General features: G+C 43.8%; 1 protein-coding gene across 1 annotated transcript in view; it reads right to left on the bottom strand.

Annotated features, from left to right (window-relative positions):
• Nucleotides 1-413: 413 nt before the first annotated feature.
• The window catches only part of LOC142574731 (uncharacterized), a 30,088-nt gene continuing 10,878 nt past the window's right edge, over nt 414-19,623 (bottom strand). The window contains exons 5-6 of the mRNA XM_075683754.1: nt 624-743; nt 414-578 (exon numbers count right to left, since the gene is read on the bottom strand). Of these exons, the coding sequence (XP_075539869.1) occupies nt 414-578; nt 624-743 (285 nt within the window). The remainder of the gene's footprint in view (nt 579-623; nt 744-19,623) is intronic.

Below are 19,623 nucleotides of genomic sequence, written 5' to 3' on the forward strand. Positions count from 1 at the left end.
CCTCCACGTTGCTGTCCCGTTGATGGCGTTACCGCTCCTCTTCCTTGGGTTGTTTATCCCGGCCGCTTAGGTTTCCGGAATTTTTCTACACAATCTGCAGATCCAGTGAGGTGGTTACCTCCGCAGATCAAGCAGGAAGGTGCGCACTCATGTTCTGCAAGTCCTTCCGTTGTGGAGCCGACTTGTCTGGCACAGAATCCGCATCTTCCTTCCTTTGGGTGGGGGCAGTTATCCACCCAGTGGCCCACAGTACCGCATCTATAGCACGCAGGTATGATCTTCTAATACTCCTCTCTGACCGTAACGCATTCATAATTATATTGAATGTAACGCGGGATTCTTCGGCCTTCGAAGATTACCATTGCCACGTTGGTAGTTCCCAATTTTCGGACAAAAGCGATCTCGCCCTCCCTTCAGTAGAGCTTGGGCTTGAAAGATGTGGTGGCTTCGTTCCTGCGGACGTTGATCACCCCCTTGCATACCTCTCCATTCAGCTTCAGATGACCGCGGAAGGGATAGGAGTGTCCCCCTATCTGCAGGGCGAAATCTCTGATCAGCTTGTCAGCTACCGGTGTTGTCTGGGTTCAAGACACGATAACGTTCTGCTCCCATACGGGCCTCACATTGAGATCGCCGGCGGCCACTTCACCCACGTATTGGGCCACCGGCGATCCCTCGTCACCGTGCTTGAAGGCCATTTTCAGGTCTGGGGTGCCTCGGGGCTTCAACACCACGAATAAATCCTGGGAACGGAGTCTGGGCGTCTGTTTCGGACGCCAGTTGCGAGCCGTCTTTATTTGTAGCAGCTGCGCAGTGCGAGCACCGTCGGTATTCCCGGCGCGGAGGGAATTCCTCCCCGCCGTCGACGTCGGCGAGGCCGCGCCGGGGACGCCCTTGGTAGCCATGTTCGCTTGTTGCTTGCGTTGCCGCAGGCGAACAAGTGCTTGAAGACACACGCTTTCGGTGGGCAGGATGTCGTCATCTTGGGGCTTGTGCTCGATTTATGTCCAATTCATTAATGTCGAATCGTACATGGTGATCTTCTGCTTCGCGATGTCCGGAGAACTTCCGACCCCAGCTGCGCCAAGCTTAGCCCTCGTTAGGGTCAACTAAACCGCGGCATGATGAGATCTTCAGATTGGCGTAAAAGCGCTGAAAATTGGTCCACCTGCCTCAGGTCGGTGTCTGCAGGTGTCGGATAAGACCAAGATTTGCGGTGTGCCATGTGTTGGTCCGCGGTTCCAGTCGAAGATCGACGGAGCCGATGCGTCGCACGTCCGACATCCCGGTTCGCCTCCGAGCGTCCCCAAATCTGCATGGAATCTCTTAAAATATGGTTAAGAGGAAGCTTTAGCTCAGGCGCAACTGCGATGCGGCCTATTCAAATAGATGAAAAACGCAGATACGCTCTTCCGAGATTAGCGCTGGAGCGATTATAATTAAATTTGTTGCATTTGAGAGATAAAGTGAATTGTAGTGACTCTTGGAAGCGGAATTTCTATGTAGGGCCTGAATTCTGTGATTTTTTTCATATTACGGAAGGGCAGAAAAAAGTAGGAGGCACCAAGTTTACAAATTAATAGCTCTACATCAAAAACAGGTATCGCGGTTCTGCGAACGGCATACACTATATCATTAAAAGTGGACAAATTAGATATGTGAAACAATATCGTACATAAATTCGTTACATTCTGTGCAAGGGTTCTGCAAAAGGTGTTTCCATATTACTCAATTTTTTTCAGATTCATGTGTAATATACCAATTTTGACAGCTTTAGATGTACTGTTAGATTCGTTCCGCTTTAGATGTACTGTCAGAATGCACAGAATTGTGATATCATTTTTCACTGTCGAATAACAGAGTTGTAAACTTGATGGTTTTATTTTGTGAAAATTTGCAATGTTTGTCAGTTTTTAATAAACCAAACGATGACCTAAATCAAACCATCGAAAGCAGCAGTTAAGTTCTTCTTTTAAACGCAACAAACCTTGTCAAATTTGGTGCAGTGGTTACCGATAAAAACGAATTCTCCTTTTACATGTATTTAGGTAGGAGAAGCCGAGCTAAAGCTTCCTCTTAAGGGTCCTTCCCCCACTGTCGTGTCCGCGTCTAGAACAAGATCGCGAAGATAGAGCAATACCGTGCCGACCCGCGGCGGACGTGCAGTTCGCCATTAAGGGGCCCACACACACAGCTTTGGTTGTCATATTTTTTCACAGGGTAGAAATAAACTGCGTTTTTTTGCATTCATATCGCTTTTAGAAAGAGATAATGCTATATATGCAGTCACATTCGTTCTTGTCTCTTAGATGTAAATATGGGTTTAAATATTCTCTACATTCCACTCATCCGCCAGAGCACGCGTAAGCGGGGAAATGCTGCCTAGCTCTTATTTTGCCTATTTTGCCCATTCTCTTACGCATGTGCATTGCCATGAACTTCTACAGCATGGCGAAGGTGCAATGTCCAGAATCCCTGAGTATGTCCATGCTACAAGGCACGATAGTATTTTTTTAACATAACAGAAAGACATGCGCATGCTTGTTATTATGTAGTCCAAGGAATGAAAGCTGATAATAAAAGAGATGACTTAACAAATAAGTTACACATTAGTAGGTTTTAGGAAGCAAAAATGGAAAATATATATCATATTTGAAGAGCACTCCTGAAAAAACCAAAACTGAAACCACACCTTGAGTTGTGTGTTTCGGCCATCTGGTGGGAGACTGTCGAACGTGGCATTAAAAAAATGCTACGTGGCATTTAAAAAAGAGGTATCGTGCAGCGCGGCATGGAACCGCCGCCAGCATGACGCGGAACGACAGCTGCAAGCGAATCAACGACTCGGCTACTGATTCCAACATTTCAGCCAGCGATATGCTCGGGGTTTTATAGATACCACGTGAACATGCAGGACTGTGCTTGAAAAATCGCTGATCGCTTTAGGGAACAGCGTTACATTATGTTTAGAGAGTCGAAATGGGCATCAATCGAAAGCTGAGTCGCCGGACTACATACGCTGCAGCGACTTTTACGATAGACGCCGTAGTTTTATGACACGTGCCGTTTTTGTCTCAAAAATTGAGCAAAAAGTTTCGTTGTTTTCATAGGCTTACATTGCAAAATTTTTAACCACTCTGGGAACAAAATTCTTGCTTGCCACAGCGTAATCACTGCATTTGGCTCGTGTGGATTGTCTTCCAGGAGATATCTGTCACCTGCCTTTTTCAGTGATCGACCTGCAGCTTTTGTTTTTCGCGAAAACCCGCTCGTTCCATAAAAACGCACTAGCTTCGTACCGGGTCCGCTTGGGGCGCTAGTTTGTATGTGTCCAGAAAATCTGGATATGGTTGCGGTGATTACAGTAAGTTATGTCGTGTGCTCCGATGCACAGTTGCTAGAATTCACCCGAAACGTATCTCAATTGCAACAAAAAGCGTGCCAATTGGGCAATCAGTCTTACGCCATTATGTTTTACAAACATGTAATAGTTGCGTCATTATTTTCTTTTTGTGCCCCAAGAGCGCAATAGTGATTACATAGTGGGAGCACAGCAATAATAAAGGAACCTGACGAAGTTCCCAGCTTACGGGTACATCTGAAGATAATCAAAATAAGTTGATGAAGGTAATGAATCATTCACATTTCCCGCGTATGTCGGTGCTCCTGTTGCAAATGAAAACAAAAATATCAGTGCTATACATTTATTATATTTACGATATATGTTCTTCTGTGTAGGAAGTTAAGGATAGTCCTCTGGATTCTGACCTTCCTATTTTCCTGGATCACGCTGCTGAAAATGTCATTCCAATTTTCAAGCCTGCCCTTTTAAAAGAGCATACTACATACGACGCTCGGCATTGGAAAAGGCTAAATTGTTTTCGCCAAAAGAGATTATTGTTATTCGGATCAACAAACACAACAACAACCCCAAAGAGTAGAGTTCTGTGGTGTATAATATATTCTGTGAAGGTGTCACTAATGGATGCGTTTCCATTCAATTTATAAAAGCGCGTGATCATTGTTTTATCAGCAGCCGTTCATTTCCTGTGTTATAACTGTTTTACCAAGAGGAAGTAAGGGTAAAAGCAGACCAATCAATTTAGGTTGGCGCTTTCGACAAGATTGCAGCCTTAGAACAGAGAGATGAAGATGACATAGAGGCAATGAATGGAACCATATCGAGGCTGGCTTCAGAAGCAGTAATGGAAGCTGGAAGTAATTTCTCAAGGCAACAAGTAGGTAAGCTCGCCCTAGTAACAAAGGACCTAATAAAGAAACGACAAAGAATAAAAGTGTCGAACTCAAGAGATCAGATAAAATGCGCGGCACTGTCAGAACTAATCAACAACGAGAAAATAAGGGATATTCGAAATTATAACTTGAGAAAGACTGAGGAAGCAGTAAAAATGGCCGTGACAAGGAAAACAGTGACAAGGAAACTAGGCATCGGACAAGCCAAGATGTATGCACTGAAAGATAGGCAAGGTAATATCATAAGCAATCTCGAAGACACAGTGAAATTAAGGGAAGAATTTTATACTGATCTGTACAGTACCCAAATCAGTCGCGACACCTCCTTTCAAAGTAGTAATGAACAGGTTTGAGAGGCCCCTTCTATAACTAGCGATGAAGTTAGAAGGGCCTTGCAAGACATAAAATGGGGAAAAACGGAAGGAGAAGATGGACTACCGGTCGATTTAATCAGAGATCGTGGAGACATAATGCTTGAAAGACTAGCTACTCATTGTAAAAACTGCCTATCGACTTCCATGGTCCCAGATTGCTGTAGGAATGCCAAAATTACACTAATTCACGAAAAGGGAGAGGTTAAAGAATTGAAAAATTTTGGGTTCATTAGCTCACTTATAATATTACATAAAATATTCGCCCAGATAATTTCCAATAGAATAACAGCAATATTGGACTTACGTCAAGCAAGGGAACAGGCAGGTTTCAGGAAGGGATACTGTACAATGGACCACATACATGTCGTCAGTCAAGTAATCAAGAAATCCGCAGAGTGCAATCAACCTATTTGTATCGCTTTCATAGATAACGAAAAAAGCATTTGATTCAGTCGAGATACTAGCAGTCATAGAGACATTACGTAATCAAAGAGTGCAGGATGCTTAAGTAAATATCTTTGGAAGTATCTACAGAGGTTCTACAGCTACCTAAATTCTCCATGGGAAAAGTAGGAAGATACCTATAAAGAAGGGGGTCAGACAAGGAGACACAATCTGTGCGATGCTATTCACGGTATGCTTGGAAGAAGTATTCATGCTATTAAAGTGGAAAGGCTTAGGAGTAAGGATCAACGGGTAATATCTGAGCAACCATAGATTTGTAGATGATATTGCCTGCTAGGCAACACTGGGGACGAGTTACAACAAATGATTGGGGACTTGAACAGAGAGAGTATAAGAGTGGGGTTCAAGATTATTACGGAGAAGATAAAAATAATGTTCAATAGCGGGGCAAAGAAACAAGAGTTCAGGATCGCCAGTCAGCCTCTAAAGTCTGTGAAGGGGTACGTTTACCTAGGTCAATTACTCACAGGGGACCTTGATCATGCGAAGGAAATTTACAGAAGAATAAAAATGGTTGGAGCGCATTCGGCAGACATTGTCAGATCCTGACTGGAAGCTTACCATTATCTTTAAAAAGAAAAATTTACAATCAATGCATTATAACGGTGCTGATATATGGGGCAGAAAATTGGCGACTGACAAAGAAGCCCGAAAACAAGTTAAGGACCACGCAAAGAGCGATAGAACGAAGAATGTTAGGCGTAGCGGTAAGAGACAGGAAGAGAGCGGTGTGGATCAGAGAGAAAATAGGGATAGCCGATATTCTAATTGACACTAAGAGAAAGAAATGGAGCTGGGCAGATCATGCAATGCGGACGTTAGATAACCGGCGGAGCATTACGGTTACCGAATGTGTGCCAAGAGAAGGGAAGTTCGGTGGAAGACGGCGGAAGACTAGGTGGGGTGATAAAGATAACAAATTCGCAGGCGCTAGTTATAAATGGTTGGCGCAGGACGGGGGTAATTAGAGATCGCATGTAGAACCCTTCGTTGTGCAGTGGACATAAAATATGCTAAAATCGTTAGGCATACTAAAGTGAGAGCGAATAACTTAAATATACACAATGCATTCCTCGAAATCTTTAAAAGTATACAAAATAAGTTAGGCACTGACATTTCGCCCTGCAAATATAATAAATGTTACGGGCAATGAAGATAACGCAATAGAAACATGCATACTTATTCGTTTGATTCATAAACCTTTATAGTGGCAAAATTAATTTCCTGACCAACATATAACAAAGAAAAAATAACGAGATAAAGAAAAAATAAGATACAGAAATGTAAGACTGAAGGTGATGTTTGCGTCCCCGCAACTCAGGCTATTTGTACTAAACGCATGTAGCAGTCGACAGGAAGCGAGGCGTGACATGCTTCCCGGCGTCATGGCGTCTGCTCTACTTCGAGTCCACGCTTGGTGCAAACATGCTATCGCCTTGACCCTTCGGATGCAGGTGCGCATAGAGTCCAGCACAATATCATGTACCTTATGGACGCTTGTGCTATGAGCTCCTTTTCTATACCCTTCTATTGACCCTACGTCGCAAACAAATCACACTTCAACTATTTATGTAACAATATCAAGCAATCAGGCACAAGGTGGAAATTATTCCACATAATCTAGGGCGGTGTGCGGCGGACGCATTACGTTAACTGCAGAGTATTAGTTACGTGAAACGATGACACATGCAGCCTATTTACTTTTTCTACTTTTCAAATGTTTTGCTGCCGTCCAATTTATGGAAATTTCATCCATTTATTTCTCACTTTTGTGGTCCTCATTCATACATATATTTATTCCCGGTCTGAGTGAGCAAGTGAGGCTATCACATAACATGTCAGCAATTATTTGTGTCCACGAGCCTGGTGGCTTACGCCTTTGCGGCACGGGTATATTAGCCACTTCTGCGCGGTGCCTTAAGAACGCGCAGGTGCTATACCAAGCCACGAAGTCCAGTGTTCCCGCTAACCGTCGCCAAAATGATAAAGGGTATTTAGGGGCTAGGAAAAATTCTTTAGCGACGCTCGTGGCCACAAATATTTGCTTGTTTGCTACATGGTAGCCTCCCTTCCCGTGTCTCACCGAGAATAAATATATGTATGAAAAACGACAACAAAGGTGAGAAATACCAGGAATGAAATTTTCATAAATTATGCTGCAGCTACGGATGAAGAAAATCAATATTTGATGCAGTGTGCCCTCATACCTGTCCGATTTTAAATTTGTGGAGAACATAGCAGACAAAAAGTTAATGCCACACACTCTGGGAATCGGTTTGGCTGAACCTTCGTTTAGTGTTTGCTATCATTGACGCTAAGGGGCTCTGATGCTGACACTGCCTTTTGATGTTGTTCAGCGTTTCATAAAATATGATAGTCATATTAATTTGGATGCAGCACTAATGCCTGCGTACCTCCCCCCTCCCCCCCATTTTCCGCAAAAATCCCAAACCAATATCTCCAAGTAGAAATAGAGTCCTCTTACTAGCTCTTGTTCTTATTTTTCACCGACATAAAGGAATAATAGGGATACTGCAGTCATGTAAATTTGTAGCAAGGCTTTGTCGAATTTAATAAGTACTGCAGTTTGCAACGATCCTATTGGTTCAGTTTGCTTCGATAAATGTTTCATTGAATATAAAGAAATAGGGGTGTTTAACAAGTTGATACATTTTTCATCTTTGCCTCGTGTACCTGATATCCTCTTGTACATAAAAGAGGAAAAACAGATGCTAGTAATTTAGTATATTTACTATGTTTGCTCTTCTGTGTAGTAGCTGTCAAAGACCGCCATCTGAATTCCAACCTTTCTATCTTTCTACGTGAGGCGGCTGAAAAAAGGTCCTAATTTTTTCTGCCTGACATTTTTAAGAGAGCATGAAACATAGCACGCTCTCCGTCGTAGTAGGGAAATTAATTTTAGTAAGAAAGGTCGTTGTTGCTATGATCATCAAACGTCACAGGAAACACAAGCACTACATTTTTGTGATGCATAGGAAATTCGGTGAACGTATCACGGAAATTTGCGATTCCATTCAATTTATAAAAGCGCTTGATCATTGTTTCGTCAAAAACCCTCCATTTCCTGAGCTATACAAGGCTAAAGTCATCGGGCAAAAGCGCATACTTTACATATAGGGCAAGTCATTCCTCGAAACCCTATAAGTTATACGAAACGCCTGAGGCACTCAGATTTCGCCCTGCTAATATAATACAAGCAGGGACAATAATTATTAGGTAATCTAAATATGCATGCGCGTTTGTTTGGTTCCTAATCCTCTATGGTAGGTAATTTAATTTTAACAAGATTATAGCACAATATTTGCCAGCATAGTGAAATATAAGAATGAAAGTGAAGTTTGCTTCCCCGAAATGCAGGCTAGGTGCGCTATAAACGTGTAGCAGTTGACCGGAAGGAAGGACTGATGACCTTCACGGTGTCACGACGTCTGTGTGACGTGCGACTATGGCGGGTGCACAAAGGCGCCACTGGACGCGTAAATATGCTACCGTCTTCAGCCCTTGCGGACAATTTAATGAGTTTCTTTCAATGAATTAATCGTTGCTGAGGCACAGTCTCGGCGCTTGGAGTGACAAAGTCATATCGTTATCATACAACAAGCCATTCATTAAACAAAATGAAGTACAATGAGAAAAAAAGCTCTGCAATGTAATCAAACACGCAAAAAACAATTAGTTCTCCAAAGAAAGCATCAAATACAGAAGGGGCCTGCAGTTTCAAGGTCAGCAGTGCAGCTGCGAGATGAACTAGTAGTGGCGACGGACGCGGCGCTCGGAGTGGAGTAGCAGCGGCGAAGTTGGAAATCGTCGCACACGACGCCTGGTTCCCGCCAGGCAAATACCGGGGTCCAGTGACACAGGAGCAAGTTAGGTTGTGACGTTGGGAACATGAGAAGCTGGCCTTGGCCTCGTAGAGGGCTAGACGCGGGGCGCCAAATCCAACGGCTTTACGTCTGCTTCCTATGCATGGGCTTCGTTTGTCACACGTCTATCAGCATCTTGCTGCGTGCGAACAGGGAAACGCGCTGACTACGTCTCTGCAAGGTCACCCTGGTCCAGTCGAAAGCACGGTGCACGGGCCTGACGGCCTTCGACTTACCTCCTGCGCCTGACGCACTAGCGAGCTCCATCCTTCACGCTGGCTTGTTGTTCCACGTTCTCCCAGATTATTCTCTCCTTTGGCACTACCCTGTAGGCCACTCATTGGCTAAACGCTTCATGTTGTTTATTCACGGAGCGTGCCATATTTGTTGTTGTCTTCAAAATATTTCTTCGGCGCGTTCATGTATCCACTGCATAGTCTCGTCGTCGTATTCTACTGCACTGCACTCCACTGCATAGTCTCGTCGTCGATCACGGCACTTGCGCACTTGACATATCACAGCCGACCACAATATCTCTTACTCTGTGGACGCCTGTGCTATCAGCGCGTTTACTGGACCGCGTCTACTTTCAGCGCTTGTCGTCTGTTGCAAGGTTACTTCTGACGGTTACCGGTTAATCTGGTGTCTCGCGGCACCGACACAATGCTGCACCATAAATTCTCCAGGACCATGGGTAGTCGTTCGGGAAGAAGTTCTGGCCATGTCTTTCTCACTGCAATGACTATTGGGATCATTCCCGCATTTCTCATCTTATGGTAGCCGGTGTGAGTGCCCTCTTCATTGGTTATTGCTACCCGGGAGCCCACACACGAGGACCGAGTTTTATATTTTACCGCATTGGGCACCCATCTCCTTTGTGGGCATGCCTGTCAGAGACGAAGCAGGTAAGCTGCGGTGGCCAGAAATATGGTTTCCGCACTGTGAGACAAGATGTCCGATGCGCTTGCATAAATGACACTGAAGCGCTTACAAGGAAGCATTCCTTTTGAGCCACTCACGGGCCTGTCGGCGTCATTACAGCTTTCCCGCTTTGATTCGGACAGCTTGGCCTCCGCATCTTCAATAAATTGGTCAGCCAAATCCAACCACTCCTTGAGAGAGCTTTCGCTCTCTTGTTTTTCTCAAAGAAAGAGAAATGCCGGGGTAGCAGCCCTGCTAAAAATTATTTCGTAGCAGAAACTCACAAAGGGAATGAAACTTGTTCCGCTTTCCTTGAGTGCGATCAAATCATTGAAATATGGTGCTGAATGGCACGTGAACTGTGCCGCAGTCGCACCACACTTATCTTGTCACGGACGCCGTCTTCTGTAAACTGCCACATCTTTAGTTCATGTTCGCGATCTCCTGCTTCCTTTGTGGCCTCCTTCGCCGTCTACGCTACTTCTCGTGCACACACCCCGTCGCGCTCCATTCCCACCACTTCTCGTGCTAACACTTGCTTCTCGCGCTGTCTCGTCTGCCCTTCCTGAATCCCTCTCTTCAAGTGAGTGTCCGCTAAACCGGGCTGCCTTTGTATTGCCATCAAGTTGTCGGTGTTGATACTCATACCTTCAAAGTAAATAGCGTAAGCGACACACAAACGCTCACGGCTCTACCAGCCTACCCATGCACAAGAGAACTGAAGCTGCGAAAGCATGTTTGTAAAATGCTACCAACACTCAATCTTTATTCACCACGCTCCTTCACGCATGGGACGCCAGGTCGCCGATGCCTCTTAATTGTCTCAAGCTCGCAGTGGGCACTAGGCTGTCAGCGAAAAATGACAAAGCAAGTTAGTGTTCGATGCTTGGCGTTTGATAGCAAGTGTGACTGGTCTGTCAGAGTCGTGTGCATAGAAACAAAGTGAGTTTATCAGTGAGGAAAAGCCATTTTAAAGCAAAGCTTTCTTTACCTGGCCTCTCGCTTTTCGCCCGGACGCTGGCTGCTCGGTCAGTCGTTATCGTGGCGGACGCGCGCCAACTAGCGAACCAAGCGGCCGCGGCGCGAAGCTAGCGCGTTTTTTTCTAATGATTAAAAGTGCAGGCCGATTATAGAAAAAGAAAAGTTACAGACATGTTCTCAAAGGAAATCCAAATGAGACAAACGCACTGATTATGCTTTTGAAAGCTATAATTTTGTTCCCATATCGGTGTAAGGATTCAGAAATGGAAGCCTAGCGAGATGAAAATTTGTGCGTGATTTTTGAAAAAACGAAAAACGGTTTCTGTGATAAACTACAGTAGCTATCGTCATAGCCTCTGCAGCGTATGTAGTCATGGGAAAGCTTTCGATTGATGCCTATCGCCGCTATACAATCCTGTCGAAACAGTGCCCCAAAAAGTGATTTTTGAACAAAATAAGACTTGTTTAAATTCCCATGGTATCGTTACAAACTCCAGCATATCGTTGCCGGAGCGTTCGATACCGTGGCCGAATGGTTTAATAACTTGTGCCTGTTGTTCCGCGACATGGTGGCAGCAGCTCCATGCCGCGCTGCGTGAATTCTTCCATTCCATCACGTAGGACTCAGCTCGACAGTGTACCACCAGATAGACGAAATATATGATTGATTTCGTTTTTCATTTCAGGAGCGCTCATCAAATTCTACATTTTCTATTTCTACTTCCTAAACAATAGGAATAGGTTTCTCATTTGTTCCTTCCATTATTCCTTACACAACATGACTACAAGCATGCGCATCTTTGCGTTTTGCGTAAAAAAATAACTTTTGTGCATTGTGGCATCAAATTCCCCTAAACGCAACACACGGCCCTGAAATTATAGCGGCTTCTATAATTGTGGCATAGAATAGAAATAACAAAGTTTTTCCATTAAAAAGCAACAAACTGTTCGTTTTTACTGCCTATAACATTCTTTGGCGAGTGCCCCCTCGAAATCTGTTTGTGACGCAAAAAAAGCAATTCCTTCTATGTTCACAAAAATGCGTAATTTTAAAGTTAGGACGATTTAAATGCCATAATAGAGTAAATGTAGATGACTGGCAGCATTATAAGCACTAAGGAACAATTGAAACAAAAAAAATGATATTGATCAGAGAGAATACTTATAGGCACACATAGGGCTTTATAGAAAAATGCCTAGTGGCGGGTGAACTGAAATTTGGGGGTGGCCAACTTGAAATTTGGGGGTTCGCCAACTTGAAAGTAAAGGTAGCCGAACTTGAAAGTCTCGGTGAACCCAACTTCCACATCGGGCATGGGTGAAGTGGATTTTGTGGTTGTGCGCCTACTTTGAATTTGGAGGTGGCCCAACCTAAATTTAGGGCTGGGTCAACTGAAATTTAGGGGTTGACAAACTGAAATTTTGGGGTATGCTGGTGCATGCTTGGACAACTCCAGTGGAGTGCCTGCGCACGTTTTAGTGGAAAAGGGGCAATGGCTTGAAGGCAAGCAAAGGGCAGAAATGACAAATTAATACTAAGCATGCCTCTCTCTACAATACTCGCTGTAGTTCAAAAAAAGATCGGTGTCCTATAGGCAAAAAATATTATTGTTTCTTGCCGCTTAAATTATGCTTCCTTTCTTTGAAGACAAACTGCATCAAAATTACGGGCAGCAAATTGGCCTGGCTTCAGAAAGCGTTGGCAGGAGTAAGTTTCGTGCAAAATATTACACTTGAAATGAAAGAGACTGCCTTAGAATTAACCACGCCACTCACTTGCTGAAATGAGGTGGAATTCAGATTATATTAATTATTGTTCCAATTGATACACAATGCATTACGAATAAATACTTCATTGTATATATCCCTGGCTTACACCAGACCTTCACGCCGTAAGCATTCAGACCTTCACGTAAGCATTCATTAACACTTAAAGAATATGCATTTCGCACTGACTGTTTTAGATATTCGTTCTTTCCTCTTGCAATAAGGGAATGGAATAGCCTGGACCCCTTCATAACGACGAACACATCGTTGCCGAAATTTGTAACCCTTGTAGAAGAGCTGTTGCGCAATAATTAGATAATGTTAGCCGGAAATAACACCACTCACGTCATTGTATAATATGAAATCTGTATGAGCATTGTATTTGCCTATGTAATGTCACCGCTTTTTGCCAAATGAAATGTACCCTTCTTGTTTTATTTCCTACCATATGTGTATATCTGCTTCGTGTCGATTGCAAATATCATTGTTGAAATCATGTAAACCTGTTTTTATCGCTATTTGTGAGTATATAATGTATGCCCAACCTGTAAAAATCCCGCCGGGATTGACAGCATCTGAAATAAAAAAAATAAAATATAGAGTCAGCGAGATCAAAACATTGAGAATACGCTTGGGGCTGGCGTCATATCCCCTTACTGCGTTGTGCAAGCGCCCTCCTTAGGTGACGGTTGCAGACTGTTGAATACACAAAAAAGGCAATTCCCAGCCCGGCATCGCTCCCAATATTGCTATGAGAGCATATGCGCTATTCGTTTATAGCGAACTTTCCCCAAGTAAAATTTAGTTGCAGCTATAGTCTATAAAGCATATTAAGCGACATTTTGTTTTCAGTGCTTTGAAGCGAACTCAACACCTCAGCCAGGACGATGTGGGAGCCACAGCTGTTTACAGAGCCGCGCGCACTTGCGGGAGCTTTCCGCAGGCGCCCCGATGTAGATATCACTAAGCGGGCAGTGAACACTGACCTGCGCTTGGTGGTTGCTCTCGTGACTAATGAGCGAAACAAGCAGCTGATTCAAACGAAATATGACACCTAGAAGGACAGAATGGCTTTTGGGCCCCGCGTCTAAGGCGTTCAGCTGTCCTCAATACGCACACAAAGGACATTCTGTACACGTAGCAGTTGGCATCACGTAATATCGGCCGCCTCAGCATCCTGACAATAATATCGTGAGTGACATCGTCGCAAGCACTTTTGACATAACGGAACAAAGTAGCAGGGAGGCAATCACAGGTTTTTCTTCTTTCTTTCGGTAACTCTGGGTATTCTATGATGCTATATGTGCAACTAGAAATATGCGAGGCTGGGTCTCTGTATGCGCTCACTTATGAAATCGCGAAAAGACTTCTGATATATGATAGATTAAGCGGCGTGGGAAGAGGAAGCAGGTGATTGCTCATGCGGTAGTAAGCCATGCTGTCCTGCCCTGAATGCCTGATCCAAACCTTAGTTTTTTATGAGGTGAAGATTCATCCAAATAAGGAATACATCAACTGGGCGAATCGTTACAGCGTCCTGTTTAATTGCCACTGTAAGCGTGTTGCCTGCTGTCACGTGGTATAAATGCGTAGTCTGGCGATAAAAAAACTCGATCTGTTGAATAAATGTCCCGTGCTGCATTTTCCCCAGTAGCAATTGAAGAGCAACGTATGGTGTGCTTCGTACGGTGCATTAGTTTTTTTGGGAGGCAGCAGTGCATGATGGTAGACAGCCACTGTTTGGGTAATTTGTTGCGTGGTACGAGTGCTTAACCCAGACCGCTGGATCTGCTGAGTAGGTTCGTAGCCGTGGAAAGCGCAGCGAGAGATCATCCTCCTTGTGGATACCGGGTGGGAATGCTATAGGTTAAGACGGAATAACAAATTGAGTGCGGCAGTAAGACGTGGACAATCTAGTGTTATTAAAAAATGGTGATAACCCACAGGAATTGGTAGGGGGAGTATCTGGGCCGCACGGTTGTAGCACTGCCTTTTCCAGTGATATTTCTTCTCGCATGGAAGTGACCAATCAATGGGACCAGCCGGCCTTCAACGGTGGAGGACAAAGGTGGCACAGAATCGAGCGGATGGCACTGCTATAAAAATTGTGTGGCGATGGGTGTCCTTCTGCGTGGAGATGACAAGGGGTAATGATATTACTACACTAATGCTCGCGCTCTCTATAACGCTGCACGCTTACACCATATCATTTTTGTCGGTAGCGCAAACACCAAGCACGTGTGGGGCAGTTATAGACATGTGAGTTTTAATGCTACACTGTGTTCGCGCCTTTGCAAACCACTACACTACGTAGGTTCCAAGTTCCTCCTGGTTTGGGGCCTCTTCAATAAAACAGAAAGTGTTTACCAAGGTGAGATTACAACTGGTATATTTTAGCTTATAGCCGGATGATCTGCCGATGGACTCATATACGCAGACATTTACATAGCCAATAATCCTAAATGTTATGCTTTGCGCAGCACTGATGCCCCCTGTGAATGGAATCGGTACAATTTTCATGGTCGGTTTCAAAGTAACGTCTACTATTCAATTTGTAGCAACTATAATGCAGGGAAGGGTTGACTAAATGCTGCCCGCCAGTCTCCATACAATCCTCAAGACATCATTGTTTCAGTTATTACGAGCAATATCGGTGATTTTTGATCCAAGCAAAAGTCTGGTAGCATCCCAGACGTCGAACTGGCGTGTAACGTGGAATTGCCGTGGAACGTTCCTAAACGAGGGCCGTGAGAGTTTACCCATGACGGGTGCATTCCCAAAGACAAGTGAATCAAAGATGAGTGGCCTGTAAGTATAATCTTATATTTCCCCTCATAATCTCATTCTTTGATGCTTTCCCTCTCCAATTTCATTGTAGGTTAGCGCTTCGGTGCGTTTATCCAGAGATTCTAGCTTTTTCGACGCCATTCCCAACGGAACACTTTTATTCAGTAGTGCGTTCTTTTGCTTTTATTGATGACATACCACGTCATAACAAAACCCTGAGCAGTCATAACTCCATCGTGTGTTGAAGTAAACCCGCCTCCAGCATTCCCAGGACGTTTTCGTATTCTCCAAAAACGCACTAACCAATGAGGTTTTAGTCTTGAATTCTGAGATCCCTCTATAGAAGGAGAAATAGGTACGGTTCGCAGGGAACAAATATGTCTTATTACCAGTAGCAGTTTACTTAATCCCCATTATCCTTGTTTATCAGTCTAGTGTGTGGCACTGTACCGCCCTAATAAAGCGCCGCCTGCTTCAGAACCAGTGACGTCTCTTTGAAGGCGTCGCTGCATGCGCACGTCAGCGTCTATGTTTCTCCACTGCGCGAATATGGAGATCCGTCGCGCTAAAAAGATGCAGGTAATCGCAATTTTCGTATTAGAAAGGCTGATGTACCATGTAAAATGGGACATTTCAGTTTATTTATTGGGATCCACATCTTACGTGATTTAGTTTAATAGTTAATCACGTGACTTTAGTTTATTAGCCCTCTAATTACCACGCTTTACACTGCCTCTGTTGTCCGCGAAAACATCCACCGCGGTCCTGAAGAAAGGAAACCATAATTGGCGGAGAAGGGGTATAACTGCGGCGAATGACGTTTAGGGTTTTGTAGTAGAAAAAATTATTTGTGGGAAATATAATTATGGCGAAGCCGTTATCATGTATGGTCTGTTAAATTCCCTATCTGTTCGAAGCGTTGAAGCCTAACGTAAATCATCTCACAATGGTATCACTAAGGTTGAAAGCACCGCATTTATTTAGATGGAAGAGAAATCAAACGTTTCAAGCAAGCTGGCAAAAACACATTTTGCCGGAATATATGCAAACGAACCATGTCACCCAGGCTTGCAATATCAATATTTGGAATAGTGGTCCCGCACGGCTATGGATCTTTATTCTGTACTGTAAGGCTTCGTAAATGTGCTTCAAAACGTTACAAACACGATCTTTCAGTGCCCTGGAAGAACCCAATGTAGCAGCAAGCTACAATTCTTCTAAAATAGGGGTCATGTTTTAGGACATATGGACAAATCTTTAAGCGGTGTCGTTTATTTGTAGTGTTTCCAGTGAATTACCTATTTTACCGCTGGGAAGCACTATAGTAACAGCAAGTTTAAATATTCACAACAAGAGCGACGTGCTAAGCGTCATATGCGAGGGAAATCTTAAAATGCGTGATCATTTGCATAAATTTAAAAAGGGCCAATGAAAATCATAAAAAGAAAGATCGTCCTTTTGTAAAGTGAGCCCGTATTCAGCGTGAGCGTATTTGCTCTCACTGCTGCCGTCATTGTTTATTTAATTACTATCTTATTGTTTATCTAGTTGTCTATCGTGTTGCACAGGAGTCAGACAATAAATCAAATCATAGAGGATGAAAGCAATGTAGGGTAGGACAACGATTAAGGACACCTGCAGTGCCACTCGCCTATTCTTATCTAGATGGTCCATCATCTACCATGCCAAGGGCATCGCTGACGTCATTCTTGGCTCTGTGCAACTTTTATAATCGAGCAACATGTACCCGTACTGCCAATCTTCATAGAGGCATATATAGGCTTACGCGTAAAACAAATGGAACCGAAATTTTCGTTCTAATCGCGCAAGGTTGGTCGAGCGTGCGTTGTTCTTCCTTTTTTTAATTTTTATTCCACGCTATGCTAGCCACGGAGTGAAGGTACCCCTCGAGCTCAGCTTACTATTTGCGGATAACATCAGCTGTTCAGCAAGCACATTGTAGGCTGGGAAAACGTCGCTTCCTACTGAGTTTGTGGCTTTTCGCTGTGATTGTTTGTGACTGGTCATGCTATTGCTGTCCACTGGCCATATTACACAGGACGCTTTTTTAGTGCTAACAAATTTTTTAGAAATAACCTGAGGCATACAGCACAGAACTGCTGAGTGAGCTGGACTTCAGGTAAAGGTGGGCATTTCTACAGTGTAAAAGAAAATGCGTAATTGTCTAACAAAATTTCACTATTAAACTTTATGACTAGTTATTTTAGTCCACGTATTGCAATGTGTTACATCAAGCCCGTTTCAGTATTATTCATATGAACGATAAACGAGTTAAAGTTACTTATATTACAAAATCTCAAATAACACCTGACAAAGTAATGCGTCACAAGGCAGTAGCGTAGTGGTTAGCGTGCCCAGCTCTCATATGGACGACGCTGCGGTTACGTGGACTCGAATTCTGGTGGAAACGGTTGTAAGGACAGCTTTAGGTGCTCTATGGTGAAGTTCAGAATTGTGTGGTGGCCTGACGACAACGGCAGCAGTCAGGGTAACAGAATAAGCGAGTGTGCACGGACAACCAGGTTGTTAGCACTTCACTACTGCCACAATAAAACACTACAGCGAACATCATCATCATCAGCAGCAGCAGCAGAAGCAGCAGAAGTAGCAGCATCACCCTACTTTACGACCACGGCAGGACGAAGGCGTCTGATGCGGTCTCCAATTACCCCTGGCCTGCGTCAATCAATTCCAACTAGCGCCCGCGAATTTCCTAATTCCATCGCTCCACCTCGTCTTCTGCCATCCTCGACTGCGTTTCTCTTCTCTTCGTACCCATTCTGGGAAGCTAGTGGTGCAACGGTTATCTAACCTCCGCATTACATGACCTGCACAGCTCCATTTTTTCTCTTCATGTCAATTAGAATATCGGCTATACAAGTTTGCTCTCTGATTCAAACCGCTCTCTTTCTGTCTCTAAACGTTTTGCCTAGCATTCTTCATTCCATAGCTCCTTAGGCGGTCCTTATCTTGGTCCCAAGCTTCTTTGTCGATTTCCAAGTAGCTGCCCTATTTGTCTGCAGCGGTGAAACGCACTAGTGATATACCTTCCATTTCAGTGATAACGCTAAGCTTCCAGTAAGGAGCTGACAATGTCTGCTGTTTGCGCTCCAACCCATTTTTATTCTTCTATGAATTTCATTCTAATGATCAAGGTTCCCTGTGATTAGCCAACATAGGAAAACGTACTCCTTCACAGACTCTAGGGGCTGACAGGCGATCCTGAACTCTTGTTCCCTTGCCTATCTATTTATGATTATCTTTGCCTTCTGCATATTTACCTTCAACGCCACTCTTACACTCTCTTTATTAAGGTCCTCAATCTTTTGTTGTAACTCGTCGGTAGTGTGCTCAATATAACAATGCCATCGGAAAACCGAAGCTTGCTTAGATATTCGCCGTCGATCCTTACTGCTAAGCCGTGTCAGTTTAATAGCCTGAATGCCTTTTCCAAGCGCGCAGTGAATAGCATTGGAGAGATTGTCTCTCCCTGTCTGGCCTCTTTCTTTATAAGTATCTTCCTACATTTCTTGTCGAATTGAGGTCGCTGTGCAATCTCTGTATAGTGGCCTGCATTCCTTATTCAAGTAATACCTGTATGACTGCTTATGTCTCTACTGAATCAAATGCCTTTTCGTAATCTATAAAAGCCATATAGAGAGGCTTATTGTGCTCGTCAGGTTTCTCGATTACCTGATTAATGACATGTTTGTGATCCATTGTAGCGTATCCCTAACTGAGGCCAGCCTGTTCCCTTGCTTCACTAAAGCCCAGCGTGAATTTGAGATTATTTTGGTGAATATTTTTATAGTGCTGGGAGGGGGCTAATGGGCCTATAATTTTTCAATTCTTTAACATCTCCATTTTCCGGTCGATAGACACTTCGTACATAGAGCCGCTAGTTTTCCAAGTAATGTGTGTGCTCTATGTTTGATTAAATCGACTATTTTTTTTCTATCTTCCCCTGCCGATCTTCCTCGTTTCATGTCTTGCAAGGCCCTTTTGACCTCATGGCTAGTTATAGGTGGAGTTTCTGCATCCTGTTCTTTACTGCTTATAATGGAAGTATCCTGACTCTTCTTGATACTGTACAGGCCAGTATTGAATTCTTTCGGTGCCTTTACTATGGCTTCGAGATTGCTGATATTACCTTCCTTATTTTTCAGTGC

This window comes from Dermacentor variabilis, chromosome 3 (assembly GCF_050947875.1).
Source record: "Dermacentor variabilis isolate Ectoservices chromosome 3, ASM5094787v1, whole genome shotgun sequence".
NCBI classification, from domain to species: domain Eukaryota; kingdom Metazoa; phylum Arthropoda; class Arachnida; order Ixodida; family Ixodidae; genus Dermacentor; species Dermacentor variabilis.